This window comes from Protopterus annectens, chromosome 15.part0 (assembly GCF_019279795.1).
Source record: "Protopterus annectens isolate FY-2018-M chromosome 15.part0, PAN1.0, whole genome shotgun sequence".
Classification (NCBI taxonomy): Eukaryota; Metazoa; Chordata; order Ceratodontiformes; family Protopteridae; genus Protopterus; species Protopterus annectens.
Genome location: NC_056749.1, coordinates 133,718,504 through 133,740,984, shown reverse-complemented (window position 1 = coordinate 133,740,984; position 22,481 = coordinate 133,718,504). Strand labels below are relative to the sequence as shown.

The 22,481-nt window shown below is 40.2% G+C and overlaps 1 protein-coding gene across 1 annotated transcript in view; it reads right to left on the bottom strand.

Moving 5' to 3' along the window:
- Positions 1–22,481, bottom strand: part of NRK (Nik related kinase) — a 2,110,367-nt gene that overhangs the window by 241,794 nt on the left and 1,846,092 nt on the right. The window contains exon 22 of the mRNA XM_044057244.1: positions 10,804–10,986. Within this exon, the coding sequence (XP_043913179.1) occupies positions 10,804–10,986 (183 nt within the window). The remainder of the gene's footprint in view (positions 1–10,803; positions 10,987–22,481) is intronic.

Here is a 22,481-nt window from a genome sequence, read left to right as displayed (position 1 = left end):
AAAGAGACACCTGGCAAAACCTCCGGCTCCACTGAGCCTTCCAAAGAACCGACGTCTGGGACTGTCGGTTCCTCCACCCTAGGCTTTGCTGCTTTATCTTTGCGTTTATTAGCGAAGCGGCCGGAGCATCCGGCGGCATTTTATAATTACAACGCTTCCCAAACACTAACCTGGCACAGTCTAACCTTCTCTTAATAGTGCGTTTGTTAAATCTAGCACAAGAGCGGCATCCAACAACGTCGTGCTCAGGCCCTAAACAAGGTATACACAAAGTATGGTAATCCCTATGAGGTATCTGTTTCCCACAAGAAATACAGTTATTCACTTTTCTGACATCCGGTTAAATACTGAGGCAAGAAAAACCAAAATATTCCCCAACGGGTACTTAGCCAACTTTGATTCGGTCTGAAACTCTGACTTCAGAAACTTTCAGAACGCCAACCTGCACTCGCAAAATTGCTTCTGCATCGGACCATGCGGCAAAAAAGACTGAGGATATGACGTTGGTCATGCGCATTAGTACCCTGACGTACTGACGTCAGTCTAATGCGCCCTGACCGACGTCAGCCATATACTTTGGTATTCGGGCCGACTGGACAGCGGACTACCCCAATAGTTAGGACTGCAGCAATGTGGAATGAAGAACATCAGCTGACACGGCTATTGATCTGGTGGAATGCACTTTCCCATGCACAGGTAACTTGAGATTCTTGTCACTGTATATAAAAGTAATATAGTCTCTTAGCCATTTTGACAAGGTAACTTTTGAAACAGATTTTTCCGAGAGTTGGACTGGAAAAAGATACAAACCACTGATCTGATTTTCTAGATTCTTTAGTTCAGTTGATGTAGAAACATAATTGTCTGTGAACATCCAGCAAGTGCAAGCAATACTCACTTTTGCTAGAAAAAATTGGGAAAGAAAATGGGCAAGTCAATAGTTTGATTAATACTGGCTTCTGAGACCATCTTGGGAAGAAAAGATAGGTTGGTGAAACTCCATCCTTATGGAAAAACAAATATGGGGTTTTCATACAAAGGTTAAAGCTCAGAAATTCATCTAGCAAAGGTAATGGCTATCAAAAAATAGTTTTCCATGAGAGAAATTTTAAGTGACGTGTCGCTGCTGGTTCATGGGGGGGGGGGGGGGGGGGGGGGTAACCTAAGACTGCAAAACCAGTCAAAAAAAAGTCAGATCTCAAGAGGCTAAAGGGTCTTTAAATGGAGATTTTAATCGCAAAACTCCTTTTAGGAACACTTTACATAATCTATGGGAATTTAGTGAATGGTCTTCTAAGCCATTATTGAAATTAGAAATGGCAGCTAACTGGACCCTAATTGTGGAAGCAGAAGCTCCTTGATCAAAAAGTATAGCTACAAATTCCAAAACTTTCTCCGCTGGTGCAGAGAAGGGGTTAAGATCATTATTGCATGCCTAAACAGAAAATCTCTTCTACTTGCTAAGGTAGAGTTTCCTGGTGGATGGCCAATGGGAAGCCAGTAGAATTGTTTGACTGGGAAAGGTAAATTATTCTGCCTGGCAACTAACGGAATTGGAGGAACTAAGCTATAAGCTTGGGTTTTGAAGGCTGAGGTGCAGCAGTCCCTGTGGGTGAGACAACAGGTCCAATACTGGGTCCAGAATCCATTGATGGAGAATTAGTTGAGGACATAGGAAAGGGAACCAAACTTGTCCATGCCAGTAGGGTGCAATGAGGATCACTTTGCTTCTCAACCTGCTTGCTTTCTTCAAAAAGAGGGAAATGAGAGGGAAGGGGGAAAGCATACAGTAGACCAGAGGGTCAATCGAAAAGAAGAGTGCCTCTCAATGGGACACCCTCTGAGGGGTATTACGGTAAAGTATCTGCAGTATTTGTTGCCCATGGATGATGCAAAGAGGTCACAACAACGAAAAATCTCCATCACTCTGGGATTGACAGGCCACTCGTTAGGCAGGAGAATGCATCTGCTCAGTTTGTCCTCTATCACGTTTGAGCTCCCCAGGATGTGCATTTCTATTAGAAAGTGGTTGGAGGATATCACCGATTGCCATACTCTGACTGCTTCCTGACAAAGGGGATAAGACTTAGTTCCACCCTGCTTGTTGATGTACCAGATCACTGACATGTTGTCTGATTAAATTGCAATTATTCCTAGAGGGAGGATAGACTGAAAGGCTTGCAGTGCTAAGAGCACTGCCCTCAGTTCCAGGACACTGATATGCATGTTGGTCTCTATCTGCGACAAAGTACCTTGGACTGTTCTTCTCAGATACTACCTCCCCATCCCATCTGGGAGGCATCCATGATCACTATGGCCTTGGGTTGAGGGGGAACGAAGGGATGGCCCAAAAGAATCTCCTCTGATTCCATCCATCAGGATAACTCCTTTTTACAGCGATGGGTGATAAGAATTGGGTACATTACTGGATGGGTTAGACTGGACCATTGGGATGCTAGAAGCCATTGTAGCAGCCGCATGTGGAATGTCGCTAGTGGAACCAAGGTAATGGCTGCTGCCATGGACCCTAAAGCTTGGAGGACTACAAGTGCAGGAACCTTGTCTTTGGAGAGAATGGCTTGTACTTGGGATTTTATCTTCTGTAGCCTGTGAACAGGAAAGGAAGCTACACAACAGATCCTACTCAGACGGGCTCCTACGAACTGTAAATCTTGAGTGGGACTTTGCTGAGAGTTTGACTGATTCACTGTAATACCCGGATGAGCAAACAGGTGCAAATGAAGTCTGTTGTTTGTAGTAGTAAATGCCTGGTGGGACCAGTGATGAGCCAGTCATCTAGATAAGGAAACATCTGGAATCTGTGAACTCTCAAGTGAGCTGTGACTGCTGTCAGACATTTGGTGAACACAATGGGGGCTGTGGTGAGACCAAAGGGCAGCAGTCAGAAAACTGAAAGTGACTGACCCCTAGCCAAAAGCGGAGGAACCTTCTGGAGCATTTGTCCATTTTTATGTGGCAATATGCATCTTGAAGGGTTATGGAGCACATCCAATTGTTTTCCTCTAAAAAGGGAAGTACAGAATAAACTGTGACCATCTGGAATTTTGCTTGCTGAACAAACATGTTCAGAAGGCCTGAGACCTAAAATTGGTCTCAAGTCCCCTGTCTTTTTTGGCACTAAAAAGAACCTTGAGTAAAATCCAGATCATATGTGGTCTGGTGGGACTTCTTGGATGACTCTTTTTCTAGCAGCTTTTGAATCTCTAAGGTTGCTTGGTCCCTCTGATTGGGTGGACCATAGGGAAGTCTTCATTTCGATCTCAGAAAAAGAGTGAAAGGGATACGGGTAACCTCTGGCAACAGTCTTCTGCACCAGAGCATCTTTAGTTATTAGTCACCAGGCTGTTGAGTGGAGTGAAAATCTTCCCCCAACTGCTTCCAGAGATAAGCAATCGGGCCCCCTTTTAGGAGCGCTGGTAGGGTTGCCCAAAGAAAGAATCCCCGGGCCCCTGATGTTGTGGACCACCTCTGCCTCAGGGTTGGTGTCCTCCATTAGAGGTCTCCCCTCTGCCCCGAGGGGCACCTCCTCCATGTGTATCCTGGAAAGGCCCTTGGGATTTTCTGAATGGCATCTTTCCGCTCCTCTGATTCCCAGAGTAGGACCATTAGAGAACAGAAAAATGTATTCCCACTGCAGATAGGGTCTTTCTATCCTTCTCACACCTGGCTAGTGTTTCTTTGACTTTGGGGCCAATTAAAGAAGATCCATCAAAAGGAGCATTGACAAAGGAAGACTTGAATGGCTCTGCAAACTCACACAGGCACATCCAGGCATGTTGTCTTATGGCAACACCTGAACCAGCTGACTTTGTCACCCCTTCAGCTGCACGCGCAGTGAGCTTCATGAAGAAGCTGGAAATAGACTCCAGGGTGGTTAGCTGGGAGGCCACTTTGTCCTGGACCTCCTCAGACACAACTGCTGCTAGGGTAATCTGATAGCTCCTTGATCAGGTCCCTCTAAAGCCTAGTGAAATGTGCCACAAAATTCATAGACCTTAATGCAAAAGTCGATGAAGCGTATACCTGCTTTCCAAATCTATCACTCTTGACTCTCAGTTTGGGGAATGAACAGAGGAACTCTCCTTAGCTAGCTCCTTTTTGGTGGCCACTGTCATCAAGATGGCATCTACTGCCAAACCTTTTGCCCAGTACTGGTGGTCCTCAGGAGCAGATAGTATTTTGTCAGGTCCACAGGGAAATGGTTCTACTGAATCAGGAGCTTTCCAAGCCTGCTGCGCAATCAATTTAATGAGATAATCAGTGGGAGGGGTCATCTAAGAAGTAGATGGGTGAGTACTGAAGGCTTGCCTGTACACTGACTCTTCAGAGTTAGAGTCTTTGGGCTTCCAGTTTACTCTGTCAGAAATACTGGCTAAGAAAATGGGTACAACTAAGGACATTTTTTTGAGCTGGGATACATGATCTGAACTGCCAGACATAGTAAGGCCTTCCTACGATTAATTCTGGTGATTTCCAAAAAAATCAATTATTAGAAAATGGAAATCAAAGTCCAAACCAAATGCATTTGGAATATTGAATATTGTAACAGGGATAAAGGAAATGGAAGTGGGATATTTTATATAGGAACAAATTCCAGAGAGAAAATGGGAACAATACATGCAGAATAATGTTTTGGAGAAATAGCGAGATTTAAGGGAAGGCAGGAATAAATGTATAGATGTCCACTCCTTTGACATCCTATGTTTGTCAGAAACATGGCTAAAACCTTCAACTATAAATAATGAAATTCTACCACCTGGTTACAATATCCTAAGAGCAGACCACAAAGTCAAAAATGGAGGGGGAGTTGCTATTCTCTTTAAAGAAGGGTTACAAATTACCACAGTAGACTTCCATCTACTTCTTGACAATAATGCAGAAATCCTTGCCACTAAACTACAACTAAACACTAGTAAATCAATAATTATAATCTGTATCTACCTTACCTTCCTGGCAATAACACCTGTACCCTCGAAGACATCCTTGCTGACTCTCTTCATGTTTCCCCCAAGAGACTGTAATCCTAGGCAACTTTAATATTGATTGGAAGAGCTGTACAAATGATCAGCCAACTTCCCACATTAACCTATATGGATTTTCACAAATGATCAACTCCCCAACCAGAATTAACAAACCCAATAATAAAGAGAGTACATTAGATTGGATACTGATAAATAACCACCAACAAATGTATAAGGCTGGAATACTTCCTACAGATCTAAGTGACCACTCACTCATCTCTATAGTTAGGCATAGGACTGCTACTCCTAATCCAACCACTTACAGAATAATAAGATCCAATAAAAATTTTAATCCTGATTATTTCCAAACTGAACCTAGAACATGTGATTGGTCACCCATAAAACACCTCCCTCTAGAAGATGCAGTAAATTACTTTAACTCAAAATTCTTAACAATCCTAGACTATCATGCTCCAAAACGTACTACTAGAACTAAGTCAAAGCCACCCCCCATGGCTCACTAAGGAAACTAGACATAAAATCCGATTAAGAAACAAATTCTGGACTCTATGGAGATCCACAAAAAACCCACAGACCAACTTAAATTCAAACAAATGAGAAATAATACAAAAAAAGACATACTCTTGGATAAAAAAAAAACTTTGTCATCTCCAACAGGTAAACCAAAGTAATCCACAAAAGTTCTGGGCTAGCATTAACAGACTTCTTCATCCTGGCCACTCTACTACACCACCCCCCACAGGTGCTAATCCAGAAAATCCCAAACAGCAAACGCCTTTAACACCTGCCATCCAATCAATGGCCAATCAAGTAACACCTGATGGTTCTAATCTCCTAACTTCTGCTACTAACTCACTTCCTATATTCCATTTGCAACCAGTCCCAACTCACCTTATCTGTAACATCCTACAAAAACTTAAGCCAACAACCCCATCAGCAGACTAACTACCAGCGGAATATCTGCAAAAAACTGCCAAAGCCATAGCCTATCCTATATCAATCCTGATAAATAGAACCATAAAAGAAGGAAACATCCCTACCATCTGGAAGATCTCCCACATCATCCCCTTACACAAGGGTGGCAACTCTAATGAATATTCAAACTACCATCCAATAGCATTACTTTCTCCTTTGGCTAAAATAATGGAAAGATGCATCCATAGACAATTACTAGACCACTTACTTCAAAACAATCTACTTGCAAAGTGTCAGCATGGCTTTAGGCCATTCCATAGTACTACCACTGCTCTCTTATCCTTCTCTGATAGCATAAATCATAACAAAAATAACATTCTCTCCTCTTCACTCTTTATCGACCTCTCAAAAGCTTTTGACATGGTTAACCACCACTTATCAATGTAATAAAATCTCTTTCTCTTGATATTCTGGCTATACAATGGTTCCAATCTTACCTAAACAACAGACAACAGGTGGTGCTTTGGGACAACAACCTATCTTCCCATCTCCCTGTTACCCTGAGAGTCCCCCAGGGCTCTATTCTTAGCCCCCTCCTATTCTCAATTTATATAAATGACCTTCACCTAGCTATTAACTCAAGCTACCTGTATTCAATACGCAGATGATTCTACAATAATCTGCTCAGCTAATTCATCTGAACTGCAGTCCTTAACCCAGAAAATGTTTACCATAGTAGAAAACTGGTTTTTACAACACTGCCTCCTCCTGAACCCCAAAAAGATAAAACTTTTGCTCTTCACACCCACCTGCAAATCCACCCCAATAGACTTCTCCATCCTATCCAATAATGGTACTCATATCTCCAGACCTAGCAACTAAACTTCTAGAAATAACAATAGATAACAACCTTACCTATGAAACTCACATTAACAACACTATAAAAACTGTTAATAGGAAACTGGGCTCCATTTATAGGATTAAACCATTCCTTACTCCACAAGCCAGAACTTCTATTGCCCACACCCATTTAATCACAACACTTCTCTATGCTTCATCCATATACACAAATCTGACAAAAAGCAACCTTAACAAACTGTCAAACACTTATAATAGCATTGTCAGATTTGCCACAGCCTCCTCTTTCAGGACCCACCACTGTCATAATCTGAAACAACTAGGCTAGTTAGAGCTACAAAATCAGCTCCATTATAACCAACTCACTATTGCCCACAAAACCCTCTTCCAACCGACTAAAACTCCAATACTTTCAAGCCTTTTTATCCCATATAAAAACCTTAAGACATTACGTTCATCTAATAAATTATTAGTATCCAAGAGTAAAGCCAACAATGCTGCTGGCAGCTCTCTGTTCTCTAATGCTGTTGGAAAAAATTGGAACCAACTTCCAAATGAACTGACATCACTGCCCTCTTTACCACTATTCAAACAAAAATTGAAACTTTACCTGAATATACACTGGATGTGCCCCTGTACAAACCCATACTAAACCAAAATATAATTGTTATCATCCTCTGATGACCTACTACTTCTTATCTACTACTTGTACTATTAAGGACTTGTACATATCAGCTCCTATTCTAAATGAGCATGAAAAAAAAATATTTCCTTGGGAATAGAGTTTCTAACAAACTTATTTAATGTTCTGGAATATTTTAGTGTATTCAACTGTTGAAATGTTATGTAAATATCTGTAAAACAACGTATGTACATGCATTCTACAGGTCATGTTAAACATTTAATATAGTAATCATTTTTAGTTGGACCTTATCTCCCTGGGCCTCTACTGAAAATGGACATATATCCAGATGACTAGCCCGGTCAACAAATGTAAAATAAATAAATAAATGTTTGCCTATGTCATGAGTGATAATTCGATAAAGGTGTTAAAAATGTATCGCTGAAACTTCTTGCAATCTAATAAGAAAATCAAGGGCCTGTTATCTGTAATCATATAGACTGGTTTGAATTTGTTTCTTCTCTTCACAGATGATATTAGATGAGCCATCATTTATATTTTGAAAATCTCACATATAAACTGTTAGGGCTTTCTCTCATAATATCAGAAAAGATAAAAAATCCAGAAAATCAAACCGTATAAAACCAAAATTCTAAAGAAAATGGGAGTAATAATGTTAGGACCTATTTTGGTTTTGCCTTTTTTCCTCAAGGTCATATGACTAAAATTAAAAATATTTTAGTGGGGGATGAGAGGACATAGCCCCCTCAATACGGGAATGCATGAGGACTTCAATGTCAGTCTTCAATGTTATTTCCACTTTACACCAGTTTCTACTTCTTTGGGGTGTTCATTTTCTGTACTGTCAGTGGGATCTACTGGAAGGTCATTAGTAACTTACTTCTGCATAAAGAAGAACTGGCTGTGGAAGGGAGAGATGGATTGAGTGGCTGACTCCAAGAAAAGTAACTATGTATTAGTATCACTTTGGTTCATTACAATTTAGAAAAAAACGATTTCTTTGACCACGACCTCACAAAAAGCATTTCAATGAACTTTCAGACAGAGAATTAATTCCTGAATGAAACAGGTATCCCCTATGTATTGTCACTCACTCCCCCTGTCTAATCCAAAATAGCAGCACCCAGCGGTAGCTTACATTTCCTTAATTAGTCTCATCAGTGCATGAACAGACGGGTTAAATATTTTCAGTGAACTTTTTGTTTCCCTGTAATGTACACTTTAATAATCTCATCCCTCTTGTTTACCGGTGATGTGCAGGTACTAAATGAACATTGCTTATCCCCTTGTACACACTCTCTACCTTTATCACCTAAAGAAAGTACTCATTTGACAGATTAAATAAAACCGATTACTATCAGCCACTGGTATACCTACCCAAAGAGTAAACAGGTCGAATAGGCAAACCAATTAGTAAAAAGAATTTTCACTGTGTGATACCTTAAACCTCGTGTAATAGAGGCCCATGGAATATATGCGAATGACCCCTTAAGGACATTAAGTGTTTCAGCTTTATTGTTTCTGCATGTCCATGATTATTACTTTTTCTTTTTCAGTCTTTGTAGATAGGGCTGCAGTGGTGCAGCGGTTAGCGTTGTCACCTCACAGCAAGAGGTTCTTCCGTTCGATTCTCGGCTGGAGCGCCTTCTGTGTGGAGTCTGCATGTTCTCCCTGTGGTTCAGTGATGCATCAAGACATGCAGTTAGGTGCGTGCGTGAATAGGTGTGCCTTCTTTGAAGGTTGGGCATCGGGTTGGTAACTCAGCACTGTAAAAATTCACTGCCAATCATGAGCAGACCGGAGTTCCGCTGTGGCCACTCCTAACCAGGAAAAGCCAAAAGACATTACTTTTTTTTTTCAGTCTTTGTGGATACATTCAGTATTGGTTTGTCTCTATGACCTTTGTACTCTTTACTTTGAATATTAGTTGAGATATTTTGCAGACACCTTAATGGTTATGGACATCAGTTGGGTGTAAAGATCCTGTGTTTCTAAAGTATAGCCAAACAGTCCACTTATAATGTGCTGATGAGGTTATAAGAAGGCTGAAACATGCATGTCCACAGCTAGTGGAGTGTGTTTTATTGGCTTTAATGTATCCACAAAGACTTAAAAAGAAAAATTAAAAAGTCATGGACATTTAGAAGCCATATAGCTGAAACACTTGATGTCCTTAAGGGGTCATTTGCATATAGCCCATGGGCCTCTTTTACAGACGGTTTAATGTATCACACAGTAAGTTTTTAACACTGGTACATCTAGAAACATATTTCATATATCTAAGTGTTTGAATATGGTACTGCAGCACTCAGTGAAATATCAGTCATACATGTAGCTCAAAATTATTCCAGAGATTTTACACTACATAACAAATTTAAATGAAGACAACAGGAATATGTTAGATTTGTTGGTCTGGACTCATTTAGCTTACATTTCAGTTCCTCATAGAATATTTTCACATGAAATTGTGTAACAGAATGAGAGTAAAATATGACATCAATGAGAAAAGTAAATGAGAGTGAAAAAAGGGAGAGACATAAAGGTAATTTATGGTGAAAAGGTAAGGAAGGATGAAATAAACAGTATTCTTTCTGAATTTAAATACATCTTTAGTGTCACCTACAAGAATGACCGTGCTGCTTCTCATTACTGGCACTACAAGTGGCAACCTACCGCCCCCATGAATGGTACTATAAGTGTAGTCTCACTACTGGTCATGGATACCACTATAAAACGGACACTGCCCCTAAAGTGGAGGTACTACACGTGACTAGTGTCCCTCATAGATGTCGATGGAAGTAGGACTTGACTGCCTCCCATGGTTCACGCTACAAGAGGGTGACATTTCTCTTCAGTGGTACACTGTATGAAAGACTTTACTGCTTTTCATGGATAGAACTGTAACAGGGTCTTTACTGCTCTTCATGTCTTACACTACAAGTTAGAAATGACTGTCCCTTTTGTCTACCACTAAACATAACACCTTGCCCATTATAAGTGGACTGCACTTTGTTACTGTAGTAAAATAAAAAGGAGTTTAATGTACCCATCACTAGCACCATTAGTAGGAGCTTGCTGTCTGTCATGATTGGTACTGCAAATTGAACCTTTATGCCCCTTATGAGTAGAGTTAAAAGGAGGTCTTTGTGCCCCTCATGGCTACTGCTTTACAAAGCAAATGTGACTGTATTGCCCAACATGTATGGCACTATTACAAGCCCTTAGTGTTCCTCAAGGCTGTGTTATTTAAGCGCACATACCCGATGCTATAAATGGCAAACTGTCCGTCTGTTTGGCAATGAGTACAGCAGCAACAACACAGTGACTTAATTCAATTTGCTTCACAAATAACTGTCACATAAAGAACAGAAGTATGTTACTTACTGGGGAGCAAACCATTCTAGGACCAACTTTGTTCAAAGGTGAGGTGATGTTCTGCTCATCTGACTGCTGACAGGGTGAGGAGCCTGAGAGGTTGCTTTGCTGTAAAAGGTCTGGGAGAAGGTAATTCTGGTTGCTTAAGTTCCAGTGTTCTTGATGGCTGTTATTCAGTGGCACACCTACATGCTGGGTTACAGTGATGGTAAAGTGTTAGAAATGGTTTTCTTACAGCGCATGCATAATTTGTTAGATTAAGTACTGCTTTACTGTTAAATTAATGTAAAGGGTATGTTAGTACAGTCAGACATGAAATGTCCTCCCTATAAACATTCTGATAGTTGAATGGCTTTATTAGAATAGGATTCCAGTGGTGCACTATCTCCACAAGCAAGAAGGTATTAGAGCTGAAAGCCATCTAAGGCAGGCTGGCTAGCTTTGCCCCATAACTGTCGATGTATATGCAACAGACTGGTCTAATCTTGCTAGCTCTTTCCATAACTAATGAGTTAGCTCCTTCTGCGAGTATTCAGTTTAGTCTAAAATACTTAAAGCAAACTTTTACTATATTTATTAAATTAACTGGGTATGTAATCTGACCCACAATAAGCACACTGCAGCAGTGACTCAAGCCATAATGCAGAGCAAGATACAATGATGAAGCAAAAACAGGAACAGAATGCATGGCTATATGTATTTACTTATTTCACATTTGTTAAAAAGGTGAGTGAGTGAGTGACTGGGGCAAAGACCCTTTTCAGCTGCAACCTAGACATACCTCTTAGTGCAAGAAAACTGGACAAAGCCTAAAATAATGGGGGGGGGGGGTCAAAGGCTGAAAAATAAGGGCATTTTTAAATATTGTTCTTACAAACTTAGAAAGTTGCTAGAATAACATCATTTGTATTAGTGTGTATTTTCTGAAGGAAATGAAGTTAAACTCAAATGTGTCATTAGTGACTTCAGTCCCAAGTGATTTTCCAGAAAGCCACAAATTTTATGAGAAGCAGAGTAAAAATATGAGGAAGAAGTCTGGACATTCTGCAAATAATCTAGACAGGTGAGAGGCGTGAACCTAGGCCAAAGACACAGAACAAGGCAAACAAATATACAACACAATGGTTTTAATACCTATACTGGTGGATAACAAAAATATATGATAAACAGTAATCAGTTACGTACTGCAATTACAGTAACAAATGCAGGAGTATAGCTATGTACATTAGCTATAATGGTGGTTCATAACAGCATACATTATTATTAAACACAATTGCATCTGTGTGGCAACAGAGTTGCAGACAGCAACAATGTAGATGAGCATAAAATAAGACCAGAAATCATATATACTGATTCTAGTGTTTAGCAACAAATTCACATAACAGTGTATGTGTAGGGTTTAATGCTTTGTGCAAGTGAAGGTAGGAAGAAAAATGGAAAGGTGCATGCTCACATGAGTAAGAGTATAAAATGTTGCCACTGTACTCAAGTCTGAGAAAAGTTACTACTCTGTTTTGAAGATGAACAGGACTATGGGAAGATAGCCTTGAAGGAAACAGCTGAAAAGTGCAGGATAAAATTATTATGGTAGTATGGTTTGAAGAGACTAATCAGGATTAGCAAAGGGTTGGGTAGATAAAGCAATGAAGAGGTTAAAGGTATGAAAAGCAGCTTTAGTAAGTGCAGAGAGTGATGAGTGTGGTGGGCTTAATGAGGTCACTTTGTAATACAAATTTGGTACAGTATGACAAGTGTTATGGTACAGAAAGTCTAAAAGCAGAAAAAGGGATTAAGTATCTGAGGGCAAGGGCATTCCAGATGGCTGGGACAAATTTTGAAAGTGCACATTTGGATATGAAGAATGGCTGAAGTGCAGTATGAATGCAGCAGTCTTGCAATTTAAATAAATGGGCTTCAGTTTTATAGCAATACAATGGACAACTTATTAAAAAGGCGGTTGTAGTATATAAACTGGAGGACTTTTCAGTGACAGGAAAACTATTAGAAGATAAAGACAGAGTGGCGGGTTGAGGGGACAAGTAATAAAGCACATCAACAGGTATTTAAATAAATTTTCTGTAACGTTAGAATGTTTTGATAGTTACCTAGGGGATCTAAAGTGAATACATACTCTAGCTTAGGTAAGAGTGCACTTCGCTATGGAAATTCTCTTTTCTGGGATAAGTATAGTCATTATGTAGGGAAGAGGACTTCAGCTGTAGTTTGTGTTACAATCTGGTAGCAGTTTATTACAGCAGTCAATGCTGAAACCAGGTTATTTGCTGCTATTATAGTAAAACATGAGAATAAAAACACAGGTTTTCACTAATATTAGTGTATGACATCACACAGTGATGTACAGAACAGACTTCAAGTGGTACACGTGCATTATAACACCTTAACAACAAAATAAAGTGTATACTACTACCTCTGGTTATTAAATGACATTGCAAAGGTTTTCAGAATCATTACAGGTTCATAGGTAGGTACTAGGCTATCGGCACTAGGGCCTATATATAAGCCTAGCCATACCGATTCCCTGGCTATTGCTTCCCACAAATATTTACTTTCCTGGACCCCTGTCTAGCAGGGCTACTGATGTGATCCCCAGGTTGAATTTCCTATCCCCATCCAATCAAGAGGGCCATTGAGACACTCTGCCTGACATGTATGGGCAGCCTATTCCAGAGTATGGGGAGTCTATGGATCAGGAACCTATCCCTCCAGCATGTTCTATTCGTTGTGATGACAAGGTTAAGATCCCTGGGGCATGTGGCTCAGACGGATTTGGATTTCTTTAAGTGTAGCATGTCCAACAACTCTGGGTTTGACATGGCCTTGTATGTTAGGCAGAGAGCGCCTCTGAGTAGGTGATATGTGACAGAGTATAGCTGGAGTTTCTTGAGACAGTCAGCATAAGGCATCTGCTTTAGGCCTGTGACTCTTTTTGTGAGGTATTTCTGCAGCCTTTCTAGTTGTTGCAAATGTCTTGTGAGGTACATACCAAATGGGGCATTTTATTCTATAATGGGTCTAATGAGGGATGAGTAGGGACAATGACCTCCTTTTTTCCTGGATGAAAAGCCCTTAGTGATGAGGTGTGCCACATAGAAGGATTTTGTAACTGTTGTTGCTATGTGGTTATCAAAGGTGAGACCACTGTCCACCTGTGTCCAGTCTCTTATCACATTTTCGGTGTTTAGTGTACTGCCACCTATGTGGTAGTTCACAGATGCATGTTTTTTCCTGAAGGGGACAACTATACATTTTTTGGCATTTAGCTTGAGCCCATGGCTCTGGCACCAGGCAGCTGTTTCAGTAAGGCCCTTTTGTAGTATATCCACATCATTTGGGAATTCAATAATGGCTCCCAGCTTGCAGTCATCTGCAAACTTTGTTCATCAGAGTCCCTTAGTGCTGGCTTGTACTTCAGAGAAGTAGATGCCAAATAAGAGTGGTACCAAGAAAGAAACCTGTGGTACACCACTTGTCTGGAACTGGATTTGGAGTTGGCTACTTTTACAGTGTGTGTTCTGTCAGTAAGCCAGTTTGCAACCATCGAGTGACGTAGGGATTAATGCCCAGCTTAGTAAGTTTATCTATGATTCCAGAGTGGGGGATAGTGTCGAAAGCCTTGGCAAGGTCCAAATGGGCTGTGTGAACCACCTTACCCTTGTCCACAGCTCTGGAGACTGATTCAAAGAAGTCGATCAGGTTCAGGAGGCAAGATCGGCCCTTCACGAACCCAAACTGGTTGGGGTCCAATGTTTGAAGGTTGCCAATGTCTTTGTTTATAAGTTCCATAATAATATGTTCCATGGCCTTGCAGATCAGGCTCGTCAGACTGATGGGGCGGTAGTTCCCGGAATCCAAAATGGATCCCCCTTTGTGGAGTGGGATGACTGTAGTTGTGCACCACTCTGTCGGCATGAAGTCTGAGGTGAGGCTATGATTAAACATGACACAAGTGACATGCCAATTCATTTTGTAGTTCATGCAGTACACAGCCCAAGATGTCATCTGGTTCCATGGATGCTGTATTCTTGGCTTTGGAGAGTGAGGTTTTTACCTGAGTGGCCATGATTACCAGAATTTAGCATTCTTTTGGTATTGAGATGGGGCCTTTAGGGGGTGACAGGGGGTGAAGCTGGCACTGAATCTATCTGCCAGGATATTGGCAATATCCTTGGAATCAGTATATCAAGTGCCATTCTGCTGTAGCTCAGGGAAAATCTGAGTACTGACATTTAGATTCTTGACATAGCTATAGAATGCCTTGTGGCTGTCTTTGGAATCTTTGACAATTTTGTTTTAGTAACTAACTTTATAAGACTTTATGAGGGATCTCAGCTTTCTACTGAGGCTAGTGAGGGAGTTTTCTGAATCCTGGGCTCTTCCTCTTCTGCAACAGTTTCTTCCTTCTGTTGCACAGCTTGTTTATGGCAGGGGACCACCAGATTGGCTTCTTTTTTCTAGAGGACAGGGCCTTGGTTCTATTTTGGATGGCACGGTCCATGTATGAGAGAATGTGCTCGTACAGCACCTTAGTGTAGGATTCAGCAGTTGAACTTCCAGTTCCCATCTGCATGGGTGTCATGAAGTTTGTTACTTCTGACTTGAGAAGCATGAAGTTGGCTTTGGAGAAATTTTTTACGGAGGTTTCCTTAAAGGGGGGTGGGGGTGGGATGTGGATGTCAAGGGTGATTAGCTTATAGTCTGATCTGACCAATGAGGGGGTAACCACTGGTGTGGAGCATCGATCTCACATGTTGGTAATGACCAGGTCTAGAATACTGGTACCCCTGGTGGAACTATGAATTAGTTGCTCTAGGGCGTTGGAATTTATGAATTCCAAGAACCGTTGAGCAAAGGTGTTGGTACAGGAGTAGTTTTCCCAGTTAATGGCAGAGTAGTTGAAATCACCCAGTATTAGGGTGTTTGGTTGTATCTTAATATTTTCCAGTATGTTTAGAAAGGTGTAGTGAGAATCTTGAGGCATGGTGGGGAATCTGTAGTAAGCTACAATTTGGATTAAAGTCTTACCTAGTTGTTAGTTGCACCTGGAGAATTTCAGATGCATTGTGTTGGGCAACCAGCCTGGAGGTGTGAATATCCTTGGTGATTATGGACACTCCACCTTTAGTGTTTCAGTCCTGGTTTGGTGGCCGAAGAGTGTGATATGAGTTGTAGCCTGGTATTGCAAGGGTGCTCTCTGGAGCTTTGAACCAGGTCTCAGTTACTGCACAGATACTGATGTTCTCCATTTTTAGGAGAGCCTTGAGAGAGTGCATCTTGAGGTTTAGACTTCTAGCATTTAGTAGCATTACCTTCAGATTTAGCTTGTTAGTACCCATTACAGTGGTAATTTTGTCATTTGAACCTTGCCTAAAAAAGGCACTATAGGGGTGGCAAGAGTCTTTGCCAGTAAAGTGAATCTCAAGGGTGAAAGGTGCAAACCATCACTTGCAAAGCATCGTGGTTTGTCAATCATGTCGTCCCAAGCAGACAAATACTGGATCCCCTTTGAATGACACCAGAAGCTTAGCCAATTATTGAAGTCAATCATTTTGTCCTTATACTGTGGTATCATTCTGGGTGATGGCAGGATGCTACTAGGGTTATACCTGCCTGGGCTACATGATCCAAGCGCTCTTCCATGTCTCTTTTCATGTAGTCCAGGGAGGTATGTCTCAAGTCATTCACTCCAAGGCACACACACACACACACACACACACACACACACACACACACACACACACACACACACACACACAGTTTCTTTACAACTGGTTCTAAAGCTAAATTAACCAATCTGAAGTCCAACAGAGGAACAAGTGATACTATTGTATATATTAGCTATTATAGCTGCTATGTAATCTAGTGCATTTTAAAATGAGACACTAGGACAGCACAGTAATTTAAGTTACTATTTTTGCCTTGCTTACACACACATCAAGCATGACATGTGACACAGCAGCATTGGGAATAGCACAGATGGTTAATGCAGGACTCAGTACCTGCATTCCACCTAACTGCTGCATCATGCTCTTCACGTGCTCAGTGTCACCATACAGAGGGATCAAACACAGGAACAAGATGGCCTGTGAGTACCTTCTAAAAGGGAAGATGAAGGGGAAACGATCTCTCAGCCCATGTTCAGACCCAGAATCATTTCCAGAGATTCAGTATCTAGCATTTTCCATGCCTTAGGGGAATTCATTTGCTAATGTAAGAGGAAAGAGAGGCACAGCTGTACAACATATCTCAGTTCTTTAGAAGGGGCATTGAGAAGTACATCTCCACTCAACTTCAATTGCACACAATGGTGAGGAGGCAGATAACTTCACTAAAGGATGATGACATGCTTCTGAAAGAGTGGAGGTCACCATGGATTTGGTGTGCTCAAAAAAGGTTCACACACTGACATGTAGATGGATTCCAGGGTTCTTTACCTTTTCCCTTTCTTGCTCCTGCCTGAAATCTCTAAGTGACACCTCTAGCCAGTCCATACTTCAGGTCTCAGCCACTGCTGCTGTGCAATGATCCCTGATATAAAATGTGAACCTCTCTCACCAGCATCAAGGAGTGGTGGGGTAAAAACAATGACAGAATAAATACCTGCAGACTGTTATTCAGCCTTACGTTATGGAGTCATTACCTGTAGTGCTTCACATTTGTGATATTGTGATCACAGGTATATTTACCAAGTCTAAGCTCACTCCGTTTGCCTTTTGCCAGGATTATGTCCGAAAAGGACACTATGACCAGTCCAATTACACAATTAGCAACAAATACATAAATTGGTATCAGACATGGAAATTTGCTACTGACACACACACATTAGAAAAACATGTATTAAATGTGAATTTTTACAGAACGGCTGAAGATTGTGGGGTGTGTGCATTCACATCTTACCCAAGGTGCAAGTAAATGGTGTGCGGGCCAAAGTGGCTGCATGTACTCTTAAGTGCAAGAGTGTGAGATACTCAAAAGACTACTGCAACAGGGCACCAAGTGCAATATACAGATGTTCCACCATTTCAAACAGCACCTTGATGAATAACAATGCTGTATCACAGTTTTGCTACATCATAATTCAGTTTATTTGTATGTGTGCATATGTTTGTTTACCAGGCTAGATGGCTGCTCCACAGGGGGGCCCATTTCAGCCAAAGCCCAGACAAAAGAGCAAATAAGGGAACATTCAGTGTAATACAGCCTAAGTACAGAAACATTCAACACCTCTCATCCATACCAGCAACAGCCACGCTACCTTCAACACCTTGCTTCACTCACATCTAATATCCCTCTGGGAATGTTCCTGCTCACACCCCACGTAACTCCCTTAGCAACTCACTCTTGTTCTCTTTTCTTGCTTCACCTACCTCTCCCCTTCCCACCCTAAACAAAGCTATCTACCACCCTACCTCCTTTACTCTCCTCCTCTCCTACTTTTTCCTCTCTGCTCACACCTCCCCTGTCTCACTTCTCTGCTAATAACTCTCATAGGTTATATATGTATTTCTTCCTCTACTATTATATCTCTACAGTAGGAACAAATATATTTGTAAATATTTACTAATGGCTTTTTATAATTATATAATCTTTGTTTTTGCATTTTACTAAACTGTACTTTTAAATACCATGTTTTTTTATCTGCACTTCTGTATTACTATATTGCTAAAAATGTGTTTACTATGTACATTATCTTTGTGGAGCTTTTCTCTCCAGGACTCCATTGGAAATGGGCTCTTCCTGGCCCAATGGACCATCCTGGCAAACAAACTGCAAATAAATCATAAATAAAATAAATAAATTTACACAAGGACTAACTAGGAGGAGGCAAACAGAGATGAGAGAGTGGTAGGTATAAAGAGAAAAAGTAGAGGAGGGGACAGGATGTGGACAGATGTAGTTGGTGACATGTAAACAGTAAATTGTGGAGGGTAGTAGCATACAATTCTGACAAGCTGCTTCTAAAAAATGGCTATTAGTGGTTTAAAGAGGGGTGCAGAACTGGTAGCAGGGTGGTTGTAATTGTGCTACAAGGGTGGTAGCAGCACCAATCTTTCTTGCAAATGAAAAAAAAAAACACTGCAATGCTGAATTATTCAACAAGATATAGGACTATCCAAGGAGGAGGGTGCTACACATACTGGACCTCATTTCAAAGGTACAACAAGGGGGAAAAAACTCACACATCTACAACCCGCCACCTGGAACCATCTCCCCAAATAAATTACAACCATCTACAATGAAAGAATTAAAACAAAAATCATTGCAAAATCATCTTAGCAAATAAGCCATGTGCAAATGCTTCAGGGATAATGGTCAACTTACTATCTAGTCAATCCACCTAAATCCTAGCCTCTCGTTTTGACAATGTTCTCCCTAAAATGACACACCACTCAGCAATGGCACTGCCAAATCAAAATGTAAATACTACACATAAGATGCTTTTGTCTTCCAGTGTTTCTTATTTACAATGAGTTTCCTATTCTCTTACATATTCTAATAGTACTGTCTTCTTATGTAATTCATGTCTATTGTATTGTTTTATATTCGATTGTATTTTCTATCTACTGTTACTATTACTCTGTTCAACTTCGATGACTTAGGGTCGTGGCTGAAAAGGGTAAATAAAACCAGCCCACCTTTCTGGTCAACAAACAGTAAATAAATAAATAGTTTAAGTCTTTGGCTGTATTGGAGATGCTGGAGATGTTGGGTGGGACTATATCTCAAAGTCTGGATGCTACCATGGTAAACGTCTGTTCAGTAGTAGATAAAGTGACTTTTGGTCTACTAAGTACATGGGATTAAGAAAAACTAAAATACTTAATAATGTCACAAGTGATGCATTTTAGCACTTTCACTTTCAGCTTTTAATACACAAAATTGCAGATATGTTTAGCACAGTTCCAAGTACGTGGGATTGGCTGCTTCAGAATAAAGTAAGGAGGGTTCTCTCTCTAACAGTTAATCTTCTGCATAAGAGGGTTCAGAATTTCAGAATTACTGACTTGGCATAGGAGTACTTCGGCATGCTCTCTTATGGGAATCCGCTTTGCCCTTTGGAGTGTTAGATAGTGGTGTTCATTTCAGGTGGAGACAGAGGCACAAGTTGGCAGATTTTGTTGGAGAGTGTTTGTAGGAGTTTAAGGTTTTTAGTAGATGATTATGAGTAGGCTGCTGCTTGAACTGAACTGTGAGCAACCTGAAAGGCAGTATTGCAAATCCATCATAGGAGTGTCATAAATGGGATATCACACGGTTATAAATCAATTATTCTGAAGGGCTTCAGGAATTCTCTTTATAGTCTGCATCTAATAGGTTATTTTAGAAGACCTCTGCCTGGAGTGCAAGGCAATGGCCAATACAGTTTGCCTTTCAAGTCATGTAACACAAACTCAAATACCAAGCCAAATAAAACAGCAAACATATATCCACAGTTCATGAATGACCTAAACAGTTCCAAATAAAAACCCAAAATGTTTCTGTTATAATAAAGCAGGCATCTCATTAATAGTGAGTTTAACATCTTAGAATTAATTTCAAGAAGGAAACAAAAAAAAAAGACAACTTAAAACAGCACACCACTGAATACACCAGATGAATGCTACCTGTCACCAAGTTTAAAAAGCACTTAGAAGTAAAATCAAGTTGGAGGTTGCAGGAGCAAAACAGGTCCAAAAAATGAAGAGCATCTCAAGACCAACTATGTAAAAAGAATGAGTATTTATTTAAAGATGAGCGCTTTCACTGTTAACACAGCTTCTTCAGATCTAAGTTAAAATAAATAAAGACTTAAAATGGTTCTTTTATATGATCACCTCTAGTGGTCAAACAAGCAATTACAATGAAGAAAACAAACTGATTCTTTTGTGTGATCACCTCTAGTGGTCAAACAAGTAATTACAATGAGGATACATATAATGAATAAATAACAAGTTGGATATACATCATAAAATCACAAATCAAATAGATATTAAATGCTCAAACAATGCCTGTCCTGAAAATACAGAAAATCCCAGTCAACTACATTTCCAAATGAAATGACATGAAAAATATATGTAACCTACATAAAAAATATCATGAATAAAAGTGAGTATTGAAGGGGGGGGGGGGGAGAAAAAAGCTAAATTCTCTAGTGGTCAAACAAATGATTACAATGAAAAGAACATACACTGGTTCTATTGTATGATCACCTCTAGTGGTCAAACAAGTAAATACAATAAGAATGCATGTAGTGAATAACCAGTTGAATATACAAAATATATGTCCTGAAATCACAAATCAAATGAATATTAAATGCTCTTGCAATGCCTATCCTAAGGATACAAAAAATCCTATTCAACTACATTTCAAATGGAATGACATGAAAAATAGCGAACCTATGTAAGAAATGTCATAAGTGAAAGTGAGTGTTGAAGGGGGGGGGGGGGATGAGGTAAAATACTAGTACAGATGTCACTGGAGAAAGCAGATACAATCTATTTAATATTCCTACGTGTTCTTAGTCTCGGTTTTATCGAGGCTCTATCATGGAGGCCAGATCCTTTATCTGCCCTAAGCCGAACTATCCAGTCACATTCCTTGTTCTCTGTGTGCGTCCTAATATCACCACCTCTTATCGCTGGAACTATAGTTTCAAGTACTCTAAAACAAAAACAGTGCGATCTTCCTGCAAGATTGACGTGTTTCGCTAGGGCATTGTAAGGTGAACCCTTCCTTATGTGATAGATGTGTTCCCTCATGCTGTCCCTTAATGATCGGTTGGTTTTCCCAACATAAAAGTGGGAGCAGATCTGACAGGTGGGCAAATATACCACATTAGTGGTCATGCAGTCAGCCTCCACATTTATTTCATAAGTGACAAGCATATCAGGATGTAAAAAGTTGCTGTCTTCATTAATAAATTGACAGAAATTACATCTACCACACGGTTTAGTATGTCCTGCTACTTTGTTTACTGTTCCATACTTAGGATAGCATAGCATCTTTTTAAGATTATTCTTATACAAAAAACTGGGAGTTTCACCAACTATGACTCTTAATTTAGGATCAACACGCATGATGGACCAATATTTATTGATGATATTTCTAATCTCATTATTATCTGATGAATAATATGTTGAAAACTTAACATGAGATGACATGTGCTCCCTATTCACCTGGGTGTTGGAACTGTGATGTCCAAAATATGGTGTAGCTACGGTGTTACGTAGTCCTAAGGCTCGTTCCAGAGAAGGATCAATTTCATTAATATTGTATCCTCTCTGCAAAAGTCTACTTTTAAGGTCCCCTAGTTCAGATACAAAGCCTGCCTCCAAAGGATTTAGCCTTGATGCTCTAATGGCCTGACCTACCATAACATTCCTGAATACAAAAGGAGGGTGCATACTCGATCTCATGAGTAGGGTATTAACATGACATGGTTTCCTGTACACTCCTGTATTAATAAGACCATTTGGAAGTTTTTCAATATACAAATCCAGGAATTCAATTCTGTTATATGAAAACTGCATTGTAAATTTGAGACAATCAATTAGATTATTCATGATAGTGTGCATCAATTGAAGTTGTTCTAAAGTGCCATTCCATATCACAAACACATCATCGACAAAACGTCGATAGAACTTAACGTGTTCTTTAAATAATGTCTCACAGAACAAGATATGCTGTTC